A 21,520-nucleotide genomic window follows, 5' to 3' on the forward strand; every position below is an offset into this window, starting at 1 on the left:
AAAATGGTTTAAAAACCCAAATTTAAGACATGACACCATGAAACTCCTAGAAGAGAACATAAGTGAAACACTCTTTGACATAAATCATAGCAATATTTTCTTAGATAAATCTCCCAAGGCAAAATAAATAAAAGCAAAAATTTAAAAATGGGACCTTATCAAACTTAAAAGCTTTTGCACAGCAAAGGAAATCATCAACAAAATGAAAAGACAACCTATGAAATGGGAGAAAATATTTGCAAATGATGGGACAAACAAGGGGTTAATATCCAAAGTATACAAACAATTTATACAACTCAATATCAAAAAACACCAAACAACCCAATCAAAAAATGGGCATAAGACCTAAATAGACATTTTCCCAAAGAACACATACAGATGGCCAACAGGCATATGAAAAGATGCTCAACATTGCTAGTTATTAGAGAAATGCAAATCAAAACTACAATGAGGTATCACCTCACACCAGTCAGAATGATCATCATCAAAAAAGTCTACAAATAAGAAATGCTGGGGAGGGTGTGGAGAAAAGGGAACCCTCTGGCACTGTTGGTGGGAATGTAAATTGGTACAAACACTATGGAAAACAGTGTGAAGGCTCCTTAAAAAACTAAAAATAGAGCTACCCTATGATCCAGCAATCCCACTCCTGGGTATATATCTGGAAAAAATGAAAACTCTAATTTGAAAAGATACATACAATGTTCACAGCAGCACTATTTACAATAACCAAGATATAGAAACAACCCAAGTGCCCATTAATAGATGAGTGGCTTAAGAAGATGTGGTATACATATACAATGGAATATCACTCAGCCATTAAAACAATGAAATATTGCCATTTGCAGCAACATGGCTGGACCTAGAGAATATTATGCTTAGTGAATTAAGTTAGACAGAGAAAGACAAATACTATATATCACTTACATGTGTAATCTAAAAAATAATACAAATGAATGTATATACAAAATAAAAACAGACTCACAGCCATAGAAAACAAGCTTATGGTTACCAAAGATGAGAGGTGCCGGGAAGGACAAATTAGGAGAACAGGATTAACAGATAAAACTATTATACATGAAATAGATTTAAAAAAACAAGGATTTACTGTATAGCACAGAGAATTATACCCAATATCTTGTAATAACCTATAATATAATCTGCAAAAATACTGAGTCACTATGCTGTACACCTGAAACTAACACAATATTGTAAATGAACTATACTTCAATAAAAAAAGAAAGATCCATCCATCCATGTTGCCCTGTGTTGATTTAATTTGTTGTCTCTGACCTGTTACAGAATAGTCTATGGTTTCCACTCATCCCAAATGATTTATCCACTCCTCCATAATGAAGATCCAGACTTTTTCCAACTCTTCACCACAAATGATACTTCAGTGAGCATCCTCATATGCTGCCCCTCATGGTGCTAGTGAGAAATTCCTGGACATAAATCCAGGAGCAGAACTGGTAGGTCATAGGGTATGTTTAGCAACTGGAATAGACTGCTCTCCAGAATGGCTGCTCTAGTTCACACTCCTACTAGCAGTGCAGAGGGAAATCCCTGCCTGTTACCCTGCCTAAATTCTGCCAACCTAAAAGGTGTAAATTTACAACTCATTGCTGTTCTAATTTATATTTCTCTATTAATGATTTGGGACATTTCTTCATATACCAGTTCTTTCTGTTTCCTTTCCTACAAATTGCCTGTTCATAATCTTTGCTCATTTTACAATTGATTTTGATTTTTTTTTCTTATTAATTTGGAGGAATTCCTTGCTTATTCTAGATACTTGCTGTTTTGTAACATTCCAAATCACTTCTCTAAATCTGTCACCTGGTCTTTGTCCTTGCTGTCCTTCATGAACAGAAGTCTTATTTTGATGTAATTCAATTAATTTTTTTTTTGCCTTATGGTCTGTGCCTTTGAAGTTTTGTTTAAAAAAATGCCATCCCATCTCCAGTTCTCAAAGATTTTTATTTTGTATTTTTGTCTATTGACTTTATGGGCTTACATTTCTATTGCCTTTTTAAAAAAAATACAATTGCTTAAATAACCTTATTCTTCTAACATTATGAGTGAAACAAGCTTTGGAGGGCAAATCCAAGAAATTGACCATTGTTGACATCAATTGCTTCTATGAAAACTATGTGATCTGAGTTCCAAAACACCAAGCTGGAAGTAAACTTTTGGAATAGATCCTATTTATGCACTGAGGGGTGCCAGGATATTTATGAAAAGCAACTCTAAAGTAACAATACTGCTCTGGCCATGGTTGTTGGCCTCAGTATCATAACATTGTAATTGTAGTGTTAATCTGATTATAAATGACCCTGAGCAGTGTTGTTTAAAGCATTGCCCTCAAATCAACTGCATCACATTTACTTAAATGTACTTATTAAAAATACAGATTTCAGTGTCAACACCCATAGAATGTACGACACAAAGAGTGAACCCGAACATAAACTATGGAGTTTGGTTGATAATAATGTGTAAATGTTGGTTCATCAATTGTAATAAAAGAGCCACATTGATGTGGGATGTTGATGGTGGGGAGGCTGTGTATATGGGGAAAGGGGTGTGTGGCAACTCAGACTTTTTGCTTGATTTTGCTGTAATCCTTAAACTGCTTTAAAAAATAAAGTTTATTAATTAAAAAAGAAGACTCCTTAGAGCTGTTCCTTAGAACTACTAAAGCCATCATTTCATTTTTTCATTAGCATCCCAGGTAAATATTATTCTCATAGAAGTTTGATAGCTACTACCTGAAATGTATATTTTAACAATAATAATAATAAAAAGGTTTGTTACCTGGTGGGTGTGAATTATCTGGCGAGGGAAGGGATCAGTTTAGAGTGTATCAGGAGAGAGAGCCAGAGATAAATGGGTTTTGAATAATGAGGGAGGAGTCCTCCCAGTTTATTTTAGCTTCTAATAAAGATTTTATTACTTATGTTTGTTTGACATATGGATTTTATTTGCCATGTATATGGTGAGGAAAATAAAGATGTGTTCTGACCAAAACACAGGCACATACTAGCCTAGTAGCACTAAACTTTTATCACCCTATGTAAGAAGTGAAGTGATTGTATTCTCCTACATTCAGGGGATTCTTGTCTTTACTGCTTTTTCTGCCTGGGTGGAATCCCTTCCCTCTATCACTTCTGAAGGACACTTCTCACAGACATTTTTAAGGCCTTGAGTTTGGCTCTCATCTGTCCAGCAATGCAGTGAAGGAATTTTCTGCCAGGTTGAAATTGGGTAACATTGTAATGAGTGAGTCTTATTTCTATCAGGGGATCATGGGGTCTCCTTGGTGACTGTCACTGAATTTACAGAGCTGGCTATACGGTTTGAGCTCTTTGAGTAGCAAATATAATGGAATACCTCCTCCCCCATCCCACCCCTGATCATCCTGAGATATGAGTACATGCAGGAAGATTACAAAAAACAAAGCAAAAAATCCCACAAAACCTCCAACCAACCAACCCTCACCAGTCGTATTGAAAATATTTGTAAAATTACCAGGTGAAAAAAGTCATATTTAAACATGTGGAGGGAACAATTTCTAGATCTTAATGAGATCCCCATTATGATGCAGAGTTGCTAAGAACAAAGGGAGACCATAGTGCAGTGGTTAGGGTGTGGGCTCTGCACCGCATGAACCATGGCATACAAACAAGCTCTAGATATGTGTTTGTCAAGTAAAATTAAAGCTCTCAAAATAGAAACAGTTTTGATAGGTGTCAGACATTGTGACAGTTTACACGCACTATCTCATTTTCACAAAATGAGGCAGGTTCTATTAATGTCCTTACAGATGAGGACACTGGGGCTTAGAGAGGTTTGCCCAAGTTCACAGAGACAGCAGATGCCACAGATCAATTTCCCAGGGCTGGCAGAAAGCTCTGGTTCCAAAAATAACAGCAACTGAACTGTATCAGAGATGATTATTTAGCCTATTATAGAATGAAACGACTATTTTCATGGGTTACCTACTGATTTCTAATTATAAAAATTCAAACTGATGAGATGATCTTTATTTCCCCTCTCTGTGGCTTAGCTTCCTCATCTGTAAAACGAGGGCGCTGGGTGAAGCCATTGGTCCTCAGCCCTGGCTGCACATGAGAACCTCCTGAGGAGTTCTCATACCTGGATCCACCTCATGCCAACTGAATTAGAATCTCTGCAGTGGCGCCCAAGCACTGGAATCTATTTTTAAGGTCCCCAGGTGATTGTAAAGAGCCAAGTGATTTCTGGCTCTACAAGTCCTCACTCTGTGATTATATTTCAACATTTCTTTAGCTTGACCCTGTCCCCCGCCGCACCCCAGTACAGATGAGAGGAGAGAGTTGGCCATTCACCCAACATCTGAAGAGTTATTAAGCCCACCACTAAGACTTTTTCTCAGTTTGATTAAAAAAAAAAAAAAGAAAAAACAAAAAACCAAACAGTCACCCATGCTTTTAGAGGATTTTCCTGAAAAAGAAACTTCAAGACAATGTCATCTGGTAATCTGCTACCATGTACTGATCTACATAGCATCTTTGAGCCCCCCTTACCAAGGTCAGGAAAGGGTTTTCTTATTTTTTCTTTTTTAAATGGGTGAACTGGAAACAAAGCTCCCAGAGCCCAGACAATTGCACTTCTCCTGTCCGGACAGTCCGAGAACGTCTGGTTCATTTTGTTTGTTGGCATTGGCACCAAGAGGCCAGCCCCTGGTGAGAAGCTATCAGGTGGGCAGATGGAATTTGCTCATGTGACTTCTTCTGGGCTTGTCACCTTCTCTGGGACAAGGGACAGTGTTTTAGATTTTCTTTGGAGAAGCTGCCCCTTGTAAGGGCTCCGGATCGGAGCCCTCCTTTCAGTGAGCACCGCAGCTTCACCCACTGCGGCGAGGGGCTGTGTCCGGCTTCTCTCCAGCGACCGGCCTGTCTAGTGGTTCTGTCAGAACATGTGTTGGGATGGCTGACACTAACACCACAGCTGCTTTTCTCCCTGGTTGAATTCTGCCCTTCAGATCTCTTGACAACATCGTCACTCTCGCTCTTGTGGGCTTGACAGCGCGTTGACTTGCAGACAGCATCGCATGGCAGTTGCCAGAATTCACATTTCGTCTCCTGGTTATTCCAGACACATCATCCAAGGTGACATGGTGAAGTTAAGTTAGGGAGATGATATCTACTCAGGCCAAACCGATTTTTCCCCACCAAATCTGAGGCTGAGATTACGTGTGCAGCAAAGCAGGAAGCAAAAGTCAATGCAATGCATAAATACAGCACTTGCTGAGGATCAGCTGGCTGACTGACTGGAAAGACATTGTTCAAGGGTGACAACGTTGGCGGTACAATGGACTTTTCCCCAAAACAGTTTCTGGAGTTTAGATTTTCAGTAGGCTGCTCTAAAACGAATGCTTTAGCAGTAAGTGAGAACTCCCCACCTCTCTCTTCTGACTTGTCCCTGTCCACAACATATCTATTGTATTTTGTTCATTTCTTCACAGTTGTGTTCTCCTTTGTTTATTTACTACTAATAGACTCACTGATGTTTTTCTACAAGCTGATTTTTTTAAAGCCTCTCAGCAGATGAAACCTTGCATGTCAAATTGTCCTTGGGAAGCAGTCTCTGCTTATTATAGCATCATCTTTCACTGGTGCTGGAGTGAGGCAACTGTCAGGGACGGCATGCACTCACAGAGGTAGTACCAACAAAGTGACCTGGTGAAGCCATGGCTACGAGAATGGGATTGGAACTCAGAAATATAACCTAGTACCTATAACACTACATGTTCTCCCCATAGAGACTGAGGGCAAACCTTGTCCCACTCATTCTGGAACTCTCAGTGTTTATCACGAGGCTTGGCACACACGAGGTGTGGAGGAAATGTTTGATGAGTTGACTGCTGTGGTTTTGCCCATTGCTTGGCACACAGCAAGCACAGAGTACATTTTTGTGCCTGTTGAAATAAGGCCTAAAGAGGTACACTGATTTGCTGAGTGGCAGAGTTACAGTATATTGTTCCAACATGCCGTTCTCTCATTCTTTAAAAATATGTATCTATGTGTAACATGCAGGCAAATTTATTTCCTTTGCAATCCATGAAGTAAGAGACAAACTGCTTCATGTGCAGGAAACATGTTAAATGGGACATTTACTTACACAATTCTTTCATGGAATTGATTCAATAGAAGTAATAATAACAACTGCTTAAATTTATTAAGCATTTACTATGTGCTGAGAACTATAATACTGGATATAACAGATAAATAAGACATAGTCCTTGCTCTCAAGAAACTTAGAGTAAAAAAATGTAATTTGCAGGGTTTTTTTTTGGGGGGGGTGGTCATATTTTGTAAAGCACTAATAGAACACCTATTTCTGCAAGTAATCTCAACATTTATTTGTCTCCGCAATATCCGCTTGGCACTGTGTCCTTACCTCCCCTACCAGATGTTAAAAACAGAAGATGTGATACACACACACTCACACACACATACACACACACAATGGAATACTATTCAATGATAAAAAAGAACGAAATTTTGCAATTTGCAGCAACATGGATGGACTTGGAGGGCATTATGCTAATAATAATAAGTCAGAGAAATGTCAGACAGAGAAAGACAAATACTGTATGATATCACTTATATGTGGAATCTAAAAAATACAACAAACTAGTGAATATAACAAAAAAGAAGCAGACACATATATAGAGAACAAACTAGTGGTTACCATCAGAGAGAGGGAGGGGGGAGGGGAAATGTAAGACTGGGGGACTGGGAGGTACAAACTATTAAGTATAAAATAGGCTACAAGGATATATTGTACAACACGGAGAATATAGCCAATATTTTATAATAACTATAAATGGAATATAACCTTTAAAAATTGTGAATCACTATATTGTATATCTTTATATAATATTGTACAGCAACTATATTTCAATAAAAAAATCAGACAAAAAAAAACCCAACAAAAACCCGCTCTGTTTCTCCTTTGCCTGGGGCAAGTGAAGTGTCAGGATACATTTAGGGGCAAGTGAAGTGACAGGTTACATTTTCAGGGTGTTCTTCGACCTCACAATGGAATCAATGAGCATGCAGCAAGAATGTAAACATCACTTGACAAAAAAGTTTCATGCACACTAAAAAAACAAGTCTGAGTAGGGACACTGAGCCCCAAGGAGATTTAACTAGAATGAAAGCCAAGAACACTAATGTTTCATTTGGTACCTGTGCTTCTCCAGGTAGGGCACGTGGAAAAAAACCAGAGACTCTAGCATGAATAAGAGGAAAGCTAGAGGGGTTCATTGTTAGGAAACTAACTAGATAAACAGGAAGCAACTAAACTACTGGAGAATATTTATGGGGGAGAAAAAATTTTCAGAGGTATATTTGTGGCCTAGAAGTTTAAATATGTAGATAAGAATACTAGAAATAAGAGATGTCACAAACTGAGATGGGGAAGACTGTGGGGGAAGGAGGCTTTGTGGGAAAGATAAGGAGCTCAGTTTGGAAAAGTTTGTTAAGTTTGAGAAGCTAATTTAGATATTAAAAAAGGGTGTCAAGTAGGCAGTTGGGTATATGAGACCAGAGTTCATTGGAGAGGTGGGAGGTGGATTAAATTTGGGAGTCATTAGGGTACAGCAGTCATTTAAAGTCATGGCAGAGATGAGATAACCTGGGATATGAGCATAGGTAGAGTGGAGAAATAGACAGTGAGGAATCAGCAAAGCATACTGAGCCCAAAGGGCCCCACAGAGGCAAGAGGAAATCTAGGCAAGGTCAGCTACTGGAAGCCAGCTAAAGACAGACCTTCAGATGGGGCCAGTAGTCAATTGTGAAAGGTTGCTGATAAATCAATACAAGGATTCATAATTGACTATGAAATTTAACAATTAGGAGATTGGGGGTGACCTTCATAAGACAGTGTCTGTGAAGTGCTGGGGGTGAGAACATGAATGGAGTGAGCTTATGAAAGAGTGAGAGGAGAGGAATTAGAAGCTCCAAGTATATAAAACAACTCTATGAGCACTAAGGTCTGCTCCAACTCTGAGACTGATGTGAGCCCTTCTGAAAAAGTGTCAGGATGTATGCCATTTTTTAGAGGTACACTCTGAGATGCTTTGATGACCACGAGGCCTTTGTTCAAATCCCATTGGGAAACAGACAATTCACTATGGCCTTATTAAAGCTTTAATTCAAAGCACTTGAAGATACTTTCTTTCCTAGGCTTCCTGATCTTACCTCACCAGGTTTTAATAAAGTTACAGAGTCAAGTAAGAGGATGAGTTTTAAATCAAGGCTATCCCCCATTCTCAAGTGTATTAAACTTTTGATTGAATAATATTATCTAAAAGCTACCAAATGAAAATAAGACTATATTCTTACTTGCACAGGGCTGACTAGTCAAGTGGAAAGCAATAGAATCAGCATCCATAAAGAATTGATTACATCATGTTGTGTAATAGAAAGAACTTGAAATTTCAAGTAAAATGATTTGTGTTTGAGTCCTGGATCCATTCCTTCCTAGCTGTGAAAATTTACACAAAATATTTAACTTTTATGAGCCTCGGTTTTTGACGTGTAAAACTAGGATGATGATAACTACTTCACAGGATTATTCCAAAGATCAATTAAAATGTCATATGGGGGAAATGATAAGCAATAAGTAAAGCCTATATCAATATCATTGATTATAAATTGCTTCTACATCTATGCTTTTGGCGGATTCTCCCAACCCTACAGAGGAGGCAGAGCTGGGTATTATCATTCCCATTTTAAAGAAAGTGAAGCTGAGGCTCTGAGATGTTAAGAGACTTGTTCAAAGTCACATGACTAATAAGTGCCAGAGTTGAGACCAGAAAAAAAGTTTGTGTCTGCGATCTGGGGCCTTGTTCACTGTCCAGGTGTCCACATGGACATCACATAGTATGGGAATCTAGTGGGGCAAGGAGCCTCCTCTGCATGGGACAGAGTGTCTAAATCTGACTCATTCTCCTCTTGGTGGTGTGCATGAGTGGGGCTGAGACAGCAGGTTCAGTGGGGAGGTACACGGCTGAGGGAGAAACACCTAGGCATCCTGGACCTCCTTCCCCTTGACCTTTATCTTTCCCTTCTCCTAGTCACCCCTGCATTGCTAACAAGTCCCTAAAAGAGCCTTTAGTGTATTCATTGCTCTGAGGGTAGAAGCTCTTACGACTCTCAGAGCATCCTTAAAGGACGCCTCTGAAGGTGTCCCTTGAATTGGAATACTTTACAGCTGGAAGAAACCTCAGATGTCATTTAGGTAAGTCTGCATTTTACAGAGAAGGAAGCTGAATTCCGGAACTATTAAGATATGAAGGCAAGGCTCCTCAGGTCACATCACACCAGCTCTGGGCAGTGCACACTCTTTCCACAGACCACACTGCCGCCCTCAATGAGGCCGTGGCACGGCATGGTACCTTAAATCAAAATCTTGAAGCATTTCTCAATTAGTTATTTAAGTAAAATGAATTTATTCTAACTCCCCCTATTACAGCATTAAAAAGAGCTTAAACCACTTAATAAATAAGTGGCAGCTGGAGTCACCTCTTGATGGATAATCATGTTTTCTCATTTGAAGTTAAAGTGCTAGAAGACAAAGTGACTTTAAAACTGCTCATGAGAGGCCCCAATTATCTGATAAGCAATTCCAAAGACCATACACATAAACGCAGAAACAGACCTCTTTATGAATGGTGTTTGACAAGGAAAGAGATATTTGTGGCAAAGGAGCTCTTGAAAATGTAATTATTTATCCTTTCACAATTAATGAAAAATTGAAAATGAAGCTTTCATTTCAAATCCTTTTTATCTGGATGAAACTTTAATTTTACATAATGAAATTGACTTCACAGTTCAGTGTGTTAAAATATGCAGTTAAGCAGCATATCAAGGTTAAATGCTGACTGTTGCTGGCTCATTTAGAAATCATGCTGCCCAACGCCCAAAACAAGAATGAACACCTGCCTGTCTGCTACTATCCCCAGATCCAGGGACAGCACACAGCCTGCAGGGCTGGCTCCCCAAATGCAGGGGATGCAATTGAGTTTTCTTGCATATGCCAACTCCTGTATAAAGTTAGTTGGATATTTAAAGTTTTCACTCCTCTTTGTTTTTCAGTGGGGCTCTTTTTTGTTTGTTTGTTTGTTAGAGCGCCATAGATGATTAACTTTCTCTCTTACAGAAGTCTGCCCTAAGACAACACTTGCATCATCAAAGTTGTTGCTTTCAGTTTGGTGAAACAATGTTAAAACTCCTTTATTCAGATTTTGCCATTTCACAATTTATGATAAATTTCAGCTTAGATCTCTTTTAAATTATATTTATACTCTTAGAAAAGGAGGACCTTATGAAATGCTGCGGGAGGTGTGGTATGGGAACATGAAAATGGGATTGAGGTGAGTTCATTGGACATTTATCTTAAGAGACAGAGGTGGAGATGTTCATCTGTGGACCTCCCCGTTTTCCCTTTGAATAGCACTTTTGTGACAGTTAATTTATGGCTCTGGAGCATCCTATGGAGCACCTTCCACCTTAAGACTCTGTAAGTGGAGTAAAGGCAACAATTAGAACTGCATTCCCTTCCCTTCTCTGATATAGTCTGTAACAGTGATTCTTGTTTTGACCATTGGGGTGGTTGTTGGGAAAGACTTATGGATCTAAGCAATATCTTATTGTACTGAACTCATTTGGTGGCTTTTCTAGATATACAGGGCAATTGTGTTATTAGATTACAAAAGCCACATAAAGAAGAAATGATAATGAGACCTTTCAGGACAAACTTCTTTGAACTGGGGGCATATGCCACATTTGCAGGTTTATTCTTTCTATAATGGTCCTGCTACTTGTTATAAGATGTAGGTTGTTAGGATGATTGGCAGGCCATAAAACTGGAAGACTGTAAAAGATACTACAGTGTGTGTGGTGATATAACTTATATCATAACCTATTTCCTCTTCTGAGTCAAAGCTTGAGTTGTGGTATTATCTGCTTCCATGATACCAGAAGGCATGATGTAGTTTATAAAATCTTCCAAAATTCCATGAGCTAGATTGGCCTCTTGTTTCATTGTATTGCCCTGGAACCCAAAGGAGGCCTTAGCTATCAAAGGACATCACGTTAGTTTTATCAGAAAAAAAAAAACCGATAGTGAAAAACAATGTTTCAATAAGGGAAAATTTATATTAACGTAGCCATGCAAAGTACCTATATATAACCAATTTCATAATTACAACTTATTCTTACAGATCCTCAGGGAAGTGAAATCTGAGAGAAGGTAACAATGATGTATTTCGTTTTGGTTACTGCATGCACTTCAAAGCCATTAAACTACTGGTTAGTGAAACTATGTTCATACACAAACATACAAACAAACCACTGATTGGTTTTCCCTCAAACAACCTAAGTTTTGCAAGTTTTAACATTGAACAAGTGTTTAAATAATAACAAACAATAACGGCTACTCTCTACAACAACTGTAAATCTCCTACCGTTTCTCAGAAACATGCAGGTTTGATTACATTTTATACAAGGCTTAGAAAACCCTGCTCTGATTTTTACAGACCCTATTGTTTACGGATCAGAACTGCCTGGGTAATAGAACTGTTGATACATTCTCAGAGTTCCAGGAAAAGGAACTTCAATTGTGAAATAAAAATGTGGTAGAATTGAAATGTTTCATCAATATTGCCTTGTGTTCTCTGCTGCTTTATTAGATCTATCTGATTTGATACAGATGAACTGCTACTGATTTTAGTCCTTCAGAACCAGATGGAAGAGACTATAGAATACATCCAAATATGATACGTTCAAATGGAGAAGATGATCAACACAGAAAAATTATTCACAGATAGTCCCTAAAGCTTATATTGGCCTATTTTAATCTTCTTTCCCATTAATGCTTTTACAAGGTGTTTCCAGTATATCATTGAGTAGAAAATGATGCTTTCTTTAATAAAAACCTAGACAGAAGGGATCAGACATCTACATTTAACTGAATCAACTGGAAGAAAAGACCCATCTTGGAAACTGTTGATTATTAGTCTATAATCCTGCCTGTTCCGTCCTGAAGTATGAATTCAGGAGAATTGTCAGTTGTATGTGTGATCGTGAGTTAGAATTCTCAGTGGCCAAGTGAAAACATTCCTGGCTTTGTTATTTTTTTCTTCTGAATTGTCTTCTTCTTATATGTGGTCAAAGGATATCTGGAAAGTTAAAGGTTCTCAATGTAACTTTGAATTGTACAGTGAATAAATAGAATACTGGGTGGTGGTGGGAATCAAGCATTTGCAGAACAAAGTAATTTTCTTTAATTCATTCTCTAGGGAAAGGTAATTTATTCTAATATTGAGTTATCTCTACTATTAAATTTGAAGTGAAGTTAACAGGACAGAGACCTGTCTGTGTACATCCAACAAGACACAAAGACAATAGCCAAGGGCACCAAATTAATGAGTGCATGTGAAAGCACTTTAAACCTGCAACATGCTTTATAAGTGTAATCAGCATCTTCATATCATCCTTTTCATCTAGAAAAGGCAACTCAGAGGGAGGTAGTCGTGTTTTTAGGAAGTTCAGCACTATTCCCCTACGAAAGGATTATTTTTGTGTTTAGAATATTTTTGATAGAACCAAGTAAACTAATATGTATTCTGTCTATAAATCAGAGGAATAAAGGGCTCTCAGGTGACTGCTGTTCTCCCAGACTTCTCTATTTATCTCTTTATAGTTCACGGTTTATGAGCATAAATTGTTATGCTCTAAGTATAAAGCTTGCTACACTATCATTACATGTGACATTCACGTAGATACTAATGTATGCTTATATCTGAGGCATGTTGAGGCAGTGAAGGGTTTTTCAAGTAAACACTACTTGAAATAAACTAAATTTCATAATTCAAGGATGGATTTAGTTCTTAATTAGGAATAAAAGCTAGAAGAAGGAGCCACTCAGTTGAAGGTGCTGATACAAGTCCAAAGTATTAAAGATAACATAAAGACAAAACAATTTAATGAACCTAAGGCTTTAACAAAACAGAGACAGTAAAATTCTATCCCAAGAAATTGGTTTAGAAATGTGGAAAGAAAATTAAAAGATTTATCTTGAATAACGACTTGCTAGCTCTTACTGGCACACTATAATATTCATGTATCATTCACTAGTCAATGTCCTATTTTCTATCCTACTTTGTGTGTGTGTGTGTCTCTTCTTTTTGAAGAGAAATTTGAGGACTTTTGATTACCCAGATAACACATTTTAAAATTCAGCTAATTAGGTAAACACTGAAATATCTAACTGTAACTATTTGTGGCCAGTATCTCTACCTCTTTCTGAGAGGTTGAGTCTGAATTCAAGTATATTGATGGTGAGCAGTTTAACAAAGACGTTTATAGATGATTCTCAAAGACTCCCCAGGCATTTATTTCAACCTGGAAAACAGCTGAATACGTGGCGAGAAAGCACTTGCTGTTTGGCCAAGTAGAGCCGCCCCACACCCACCCCCCAAAAAAGTTGTTTCATAGCCATTAATTCATGGAAGGACGAAACTGGAAAAACTCTAAATAACAATGGACTCAGAAAGCCTCAGAAAGGTAAATGTAAAAATACACTATTTTAATTCTGTAAATGTCTTGAGTCTGGGAAAAGTCTGTGAACTAGACACCATTAAAAGATGCAGTATCTGCTAGTCCCAAACTCCCAATCCATCCTTCCCCCAACCCTCCTCCCCCTTGGCAAACAAGGTCCTACTGTATAGCACAGGGAACTATGTTCAACGTCCCGCAATAAACCATAACGGAAAAGAATATGAAAAAGAATGCAGATATATGTATAACTGAATCACTTTGCTGTACAGCAGAAATTAACACAACACTGTAAATCAACTATACTTCAATTTTTTTAAATGCAGCAAATTAGACCCAGAGGGGATGCACTGCTACCAGATGGGAAAGAATGCAGAGTGTCATTTTTTGTGTTTGAGATGTCCAGGTAAGAGTTCCCCAGAGCAATCTTACCTTTGTTTTCTGCCTTCAGTTCCTCTGCCATCAAGCTGTCTTGTCGGTTACCGAGCACGAATGCCAGAAACGAGAGGATGAGGGCATCCAAAATCCCAATGATAGCCAGGATGTAAGCCCAGCGGACTGAACAAGCCCCAAGAGTGTACTTGTCTGTCTTTTCTCCACACATCCGTTTTACTTCATCTGAATCCCAGCCATCAGGGAAAATCATACAGCCAAGCACAAGGCAGGCAGCTTGGAGAGAGAGGAAAAAAAGAGAAAAGGAGTTGACATAAATTCCATTTTAGCAAATATAGCTACTATGTGTCAAATCATTGTCCAAACTCTTGATGTAAAAACCAGCAAATCTTACTGCTGTCCAACCCTGAGTGATTTTTTCCTGGTTAACTTAAAAGCAGCCCAGCACTCTGCAGTGAAAGGGGCTCTGGGAACACACTTTTCAGTGAGATTGAGCATTATAAGAGAGGTTAAGGTACGTTGATCAATAAAAAAATACTAAAAAAAAAAAAAAAAAAAAAAAAATTGAATTTGAGTGCATTTGTGAGAAGGCTTCCACTGCAAATAGGCCACAGGCAATCCTAACACTGCAGAATGACAATTCAATGCTGGCTCTGAAGAGCTATAATAGCAGCCGGATTAGGGATTAGGATAACATGGAAAATACCAGAGCATATATTGACTTGGAGTCACAGTAAAAAATAGTTTCGTATTGTGACCTCCAACACACACACTAAAAAGTTTCTTGAAACTATACTTACCACATGCAATGCACTCTGATATTTTCTAGTCTATTCTCTGTTCTATTTCATTTTTTAAAAGGCCGAAAATCATGGTAATGCAGTGTGGCACCCCAGAGCTTTTATGGAAATTCAGGAATTTAAGGAGAATACTTATGTTCTATTTCCCAAATATCACCATGTGAATCGTATGAATACTTTTAAATAAGAATATGTTAATTTGAAGGCTTTTGTTGCTACTCTCTTTACATTTAATCCAATTATTTGAGGGTAAATGATGACAGTGTTAGGTTACATAGAGCATTCTGAATAGGCAGTTCACTCATTAATTCAACAACTGCTTATTGAGTGTCTCCTAAGGAGTACCAGACACAGTTCTTGGTGCCATCAAGGGATACAGCCATCAAGAAAAGAGACATGGTTTACGTTATCATAGACTTTACGTTCTGTCAGGAAAGGAGGCAAAAAATGAGTAAGCATGCAAATAAAATAATTGTAAGTTGTAATAAGTAATAGGCAAGAAAGAAACAAAGGGCTCAGATAGAGAATAGCGGGTGGGACCTTCTTTAGAGAAAGTGATCAGGTAAGGCCTCTTGAGGGCATGACATTTAAGCTAAGGCCAAAAACAGGCAAAGCACTAGACATGTGAAATAGATGGGAAAGATGTTCCAGGCAAGAGCATGTGCAGAGGCCCCAATGTTGGAAAGAGGCTTGGTGTATTTCAGAAGCTACCAGGAGATTAGTGATGGGGGTGGAGAAAGTGATCACGTTGATGCTGTGAGGCAGGCAGGGGCTATGCATCCCAGCAGGTTATTGTTTCCAGGGCATTAACTAAAGAAGACTATGACGGCACAACCAAGTTAGAGTTCCGTGACTATCAGAGGCAAACAATCCCTGAAGCTGGCAAGAGCAAGTCCCATGTAACTCTTACCTCACTGTAACTTACTGAACAAGCCAGAGGTAGACAACTACTATCTTACTTTTTAACAGGAGCACAGCTCTACAAGACAGGTCTGGAGGAGACAGATACCAAGAGGGGTGACAGGAAGGAAGACTGCCCAGGAGAACTCTGACTTAGGATTCCTTGTTATTTTACAGGATGATAGTTCAAAACTTTGGGTCACACTTGATTCCTCTCTTTTCTTTGCCCCACATCACAAATGTTGCCATGCTTCTCTTCTCTACCTGTGCAATATCTCCGCCTAGGCACTCCTACTTTAAGCCTTCATTATCTCTCAAAAGGAACCCTAACTTCCCTCTGCCTTCTGTTCACCCTCACTGGATTTCAGAGCCCACATTACTGCTCGTGCTCAAAACGTCTCACTGGTTCCCACTGGTACTGAAGAACACTCAGACACTAAGCTAGGTATTCAAAGGTCCACGGTCCAGCCCCTACTTAGTTTCCAGTCCTCCTCCCCTTTATACTCTCCACTTCACGTGGGTTGAAATACACATGATCCCCTGTCCATGCACCAAGTTTTTGGATCTCTGTTTTCTCTTTTGCCTGGAGAATTTGCCACTACTGTCCCTCAATACTCTACTCTTAAATATCCTTTAACATTCAGTCAAAAGCAACATTCTCCACAACGTGAGCCATCTCAAATTCTTCTTGAACTACATTATTGCCCTTCTCTGAACTCACATAGCTGTTGACTGCATTGATCTTAAAGTTCTTATTGTTGTTGTTTTACATGTGTTACAGTTATTTATTTATAAGCATTATCTCAATTACAGACTATAAGCTTTCTGAGGAAAGAATTTTTGGTTAAGTCATCATATTTATAGCACCTAAAAGAGTGCCTTGTAGATAGTTGGCAATAAAATACTTTTGAATCGGAAACTAAATGAAACAATAAACAAATTATAGCACCTAGACAGTATACTCTAAAATATAGTTTACAGAAGTCAACATCACAACTACCAAAGGTCACCAATCTAGTTAAATATGGATTCATACTTCGATGACAATTAACAGAGGCAATTTTTTTATAACTTGACAACAGATTACAAGTACTTGGGAGATTAGAAAAAAGTGGAGTTGATGATTTGAAAATACTTCAAATTCCCATTCCTTCTGTAGTTTCTAGCATTCAGTACCAACATGCTCTCCAAGGCATTTCTAGTAGTAATCATCCTTGTATTTTAAAAAACATGTGGTTTCCATGAGTGAAAATTCATTTTATTTGGGAAGACCCAGATTTTTAAATCTAAACCATACTTCAGAAAAATCACCTCTAAGGAAGCTATGTTACATGGAATATCTTCTAAAATATTCTAAATGCTTTTTAACTTAATTTTTATTTATGACAAAATTACTTAAGAAAAAAAGAAAATCATTTTTTTTTAATGAATGGGAATCATTTGGAGCATGGTAACTTATAGTTTTTGCTAAACTTAATAGACATCACCAAGTGACTCAAGTTCAGACAGGTTATTGGACATTATAGGACAATTCCACTGGAATAGGATGTTCGTGGAATGCTGACATCAACAAAGACATCTTTTCTCAAAGTCTTTATGCACTGAGGGTAGACTGACTATCTTAAAAATTTCCATTTCTGGAAACTCTGAATTACATACTGGAATAAAAAAAGCAGAGGCAGAATTCACACTCTGAAGCTAAAACCACAGGAGAATATGAATGGCAATTCATTATTCCCTATCTTCAAAGTATATGATTTCCTTAATCAAATTTTAAGTGAAGAATCTGGGAAGATAGAGGATATAATATACCATTGTGCTTCATTTTACGCAATGGGTATTTTTGCTGAAAGTAACAAAAATAGAATTTCTGAAGTGCAATTTTTATTTTCAATATAGTCTAAGGGAGTTGGCTGTTCACAGGAATCTTAAGATAAAACCTGGGCTGATAACAAGGTCGGGTTTTGGCCTCCCGGGGAGAAAGGTTTAGGTCCCCCACTCACAGGTGTACTCCAGGTGTCCTTCAGGCCAGAAGGCACTGGAATTTGTACTGGATTCTCCACCCCCTTCTTGTTGGCTGTCTCTTAAAGTGAAAGATCTGGTCTTTTAAAAAAAATTCATCTGTTTTGAAAATCTGAATGGTTCTATAGTAGGATAATAAAAAATGAAACTCAATTGCATTTAAAAGCTTTTAAAACTTTGTAAGTGAAGTCTGTGATTAAAATCCAATTTTTAAATAAATAAATCCTATCTTTTTGAAAGCTGTGCTTCTAGATGGCCACTGCATAACAAATTTTATTTTCTGACAATGTATTATCAAATATACATTTTCTTCTCACCCTATCCGAACTTCCCCAACTTGGCTGTTTTATTTTTGAAAGGCAAAGCCCCCTCCCCAAAGTTATAGTGTATTAAAGATTAATTTAAACCGTTAAGATAGTTTAGGCTCTGTTGGTTTCTTTGGAAAGGTATGGTTATTACATTCTGCATTAATGCTTGAGTGCTATTATAAATTCTGTTTTCTGGCATCCTATTAACCAGAACCTCACTAAACTGCACGATTTGTAGAGCCGCTAGAAACTAACAGCTGTTTGTAATCCTGACTAAGAAGTACCTGCAAGATGCTAGGCTAATGCCTCAGTCAACAAAGGATGAAATAATATTCCTGTTGGCTTTATAATTATTTCTAATTCTTTACAAATTGATCATCCTGTAAGACGCAGCACCACCACTATACTAAACATTAGCGTATACAAGGCACCAGAACATCTGATTAACTTGCACATGCTATTTCCTGACTGGGAGGGATAGTGCAGAATTAGTGCCAACTGGGCTATTATCCAAAAACGGTTTCTTATTAGAATGTCACCAAGAAAATGACTAAGTTACTCGCAGTTATATATTCCTTCATTTCAGCAGCAGGTTTTCCAGAAGTATATCAGAGAACATTCTTGAATATTAAAGAGAAACAAGAGCTCACAAGCTGAGGTGAGCAGAGAATAATGATGAAAAGAAACCTATGTCCTTACAGAATGCTGCCATGACATCTTCTAATCTAGAATATACAATCAAGGCACCTTTGTGAGGGCATGACTGTTGATTTCAATTTTAAGCATATTCCAAATGGCTAGGAAGCATTCACATTCTAAAAGGAACCTCTATGTAGAGGCTGCCCACAATGGGTTCTTCTGAAATAGTACACAAACAGCTAGTGGTTCCCTAGAGCCACTAATTGCTCTGGCATTTTTCTTCGCCAAAGAGCTGAATATAACCTCTGTGAAAGAAACAGCCTCAGAAAAATCCACAACTGCTTTTAATTGGGTCTTTCTCCAAAGGGAAATGAAGCAAGAGGAAAATAGCAAAAGGGGGGTTCTATGATTTGCGTCACTTGGGCCTGCTGATATTGCTGAACCAACTATCCTAATCACGACTTTCAACATTGCAAACCTGAGAACTGCTTATTTTTTGGACAGGAAGGGAAGGTCTAAATTCATTCTTTTAAAAGTCTATGCACTGTTGCACAAAAAGCATGATAAATTGCCTCATGTTGCTGAAGCACTCAAAGGGAACGTGGTGAAAAAAATGAACCTGAGTTCACTTTATCAATTATTCAGGCATATAGTAATTGAAGAAATTGATGCCAGCAGAGCTGCCAGGCTATGGAGGGGGAACTTTCACACGAGGATTTTTACTCTAAACACCTGGTAAAGGAGAGACACGAAGCATTCCTACAGTTTCTTCATTAGCACACGGCCAACAAAACTGAACCATAGTATTCATACGTCTGGAAAAGGTACTGTATTTATACCTCAGTTTACCTCTGGAGAACTGAGTTGCTAGACAATCCAGGACAAAGTACTGTGGTTTAGAGTCCAGTGGAGAAAACAAATTGTCTCCTGATCAGTTTTGGTTTTAAACCCAGTATAATTTTATGAGCATTTAACTTGGGGTCATAACACAAAAGATACAACATACCTTAGAAAGAGGAGAAAGAGAAAATGTAAATAAACAATGGGCTCTCAAAAGAGGAGAGTTAGAAAGTTGTGTGTGATGAGAGAAGCTTCTCTGCACAGACGCTCAGCCCTAATTGCCCGAGTAAAGGGCGCCATACATCCACTTGTACCTTGTGCTCAATCAGCTGTGAAACCCACACCATCGGGTTTAATCAGGGGAGAATCAGGAGTCCACCCACACCTGTACTTAGGAGCTACATAGTGGAGAAAAAGCTTTTCCGGAATATGAGGAAAAACATTTAACTAAGTACAACATAGCTTGCTAATCTGCCCAAATTTTGAGGGTTACTAGCCAAATATAATTACAAATCAGAATGTAGAACTTAAAAATACAATACAGTTCTGATCTCTAGAATGCCAGTAGATGGCTTTTGATATCTATCTTGAATCCAGTCAGACTCCATGAAATCTTGATATGACATAGTTAATAACAGTACACACCATAATAAATAGCTAACATTTATTATACGCTCACCATGAGTGGGGCACACTGCACATACATCATCTCATTTAATTCTCAAATAAAGCTAAGACAAACATGAGAGCACTACTTCCTGGTTTCTCTAGTTTCTAGAAACAGGGATTTTTCCTGAAATACCCTTGGCTCCTCATCCCATTCTTTCTTCCTTCCCACTGATGGAGTGAGTCCCCTGAGGAATACCCGGAGGAGAGGTATTCTCCATACCAGCCCAGCCCCTTCCTCTCCTTACCTTAGGAGCAGTTTGCCCACATGAAGAATATACTCCACTCCTCTGTGCTGTACATTTTACACAGGGTGGGCTTGATTTTCCAGTGATGCCCAGAAGTAGGAAGACAAGTATGTTTGATTCTGGGGTGCAGATTAGGAAGTCCCTTTGGCTAAGAGACCCAGAGTCATTTCTTCAACCTAAGCTTTCTCATTATAAAGGGTATATTTGGTCTCCATCTGCCAGCTCTTCTCTCTCTTAGTTGGTTCAGAGCTTGGGAAGGTCCCACAGTTCTGGAGGCTGGAAGTCTGAGGTCAGAGCACCAGCATGGTGGGTTTGGTGAGCACGCTCTTCTGAGCTGCAGATGGCTGACTTCTCGTTGTATCCTCCCTCACAGGGCGGAAAGGCAGCTAGCTAGCCCTGTGGCCTCTTCTTATAAGGGCATGAATCCCATTCACGGGGGCTCCGCCCTCAGAACCTAATCACCTACCAAAGGCCCCAGCTGCTGATACCATCATACTGGGATTAGGGTTTTAACCTATGAATCCTGGGGAGACATAAACATTCAGTCCACTGCAGAGGGGGAACAGAGGGTTGTCATTCATTGCTTCCCCACCAACCCCAACATTATTTTCTTTTTTATATATAGGAAAAAAGGAAGCTGAAGCACAGAAATTTCAAATAGCTTGCTCAAGGTCATACAAAGCCCACAAGTGGTGAAACAGGATTTGAATTCAGGTAGTCTAGCTTTGGAATCTATGCTTCTAACACCACATACACTATTACCCTTTACTTATCAACAATAATGATGCACATGAAATTACTCTATATTAGAGTTTAAGATTTCACTCTTTTCTTTTTTTTTTGGCCATGCAGCGTGGCATGTGGGATCTTAGTTTCCCGACCAGCGATTGAACCTGTGCCCCCTGCAGTGGAAGCACAGAGTCTTAACCACTGGGCTGCCAGGAAAGTCTCGAAATTACTTTAGAATATTTTTATTTTTACTAAGAACACTTACAGAATCTTGAAAGTGCTTGTTGTTTATAATTAGACATTTATTGAGTACATGAGCTACTACTAAAATGATGCTTAGAAACTGCTAGCTTTTATATGTATAA

At 38.5% G+C, this 21,520-nt stretch overlaps 1 protein-coding gene across 1 annotated transcript in view; it reads right to left on the bottom strand.

Moving 5' to 3' along the window:
- The window catches only part of LHFPL3 (LHFPL tetraspan subfamily member 3), a 550,740-nt gene that overhangs the window by 150,784 nt on the left and 378,436 nt on the right, over nucleotides 1-21,520 (bottom strand). Inside the window, exon 2 of the mRNA XM_061198458.1 lies at nucleotides 14,043-14,279. Within this exon, the coding sequence (XP_061054441.1) occupies nucleotides 14,043-14,279 (237 nt within the window). The remainder of the gene's footprint in view (nucleotides 1-14,042; nucleotides 14,280-21,520) is intronic.

This window comes from Eubalaena glacialis, chromosome 8, assembly GCF_028564815.1.
Source record: "Eubalaena glacialis isolate mEubGla1 chromosome 8, mEubGla1.1.hap2.+ XY, whole genome shotgun sequence".
Lineage (NCBI taxonomy): Eukaryota > Metazoa > Chordata > Mammalia > Artiodactyla > Balaenidae > Eubalaena > Eubalaena glacialis.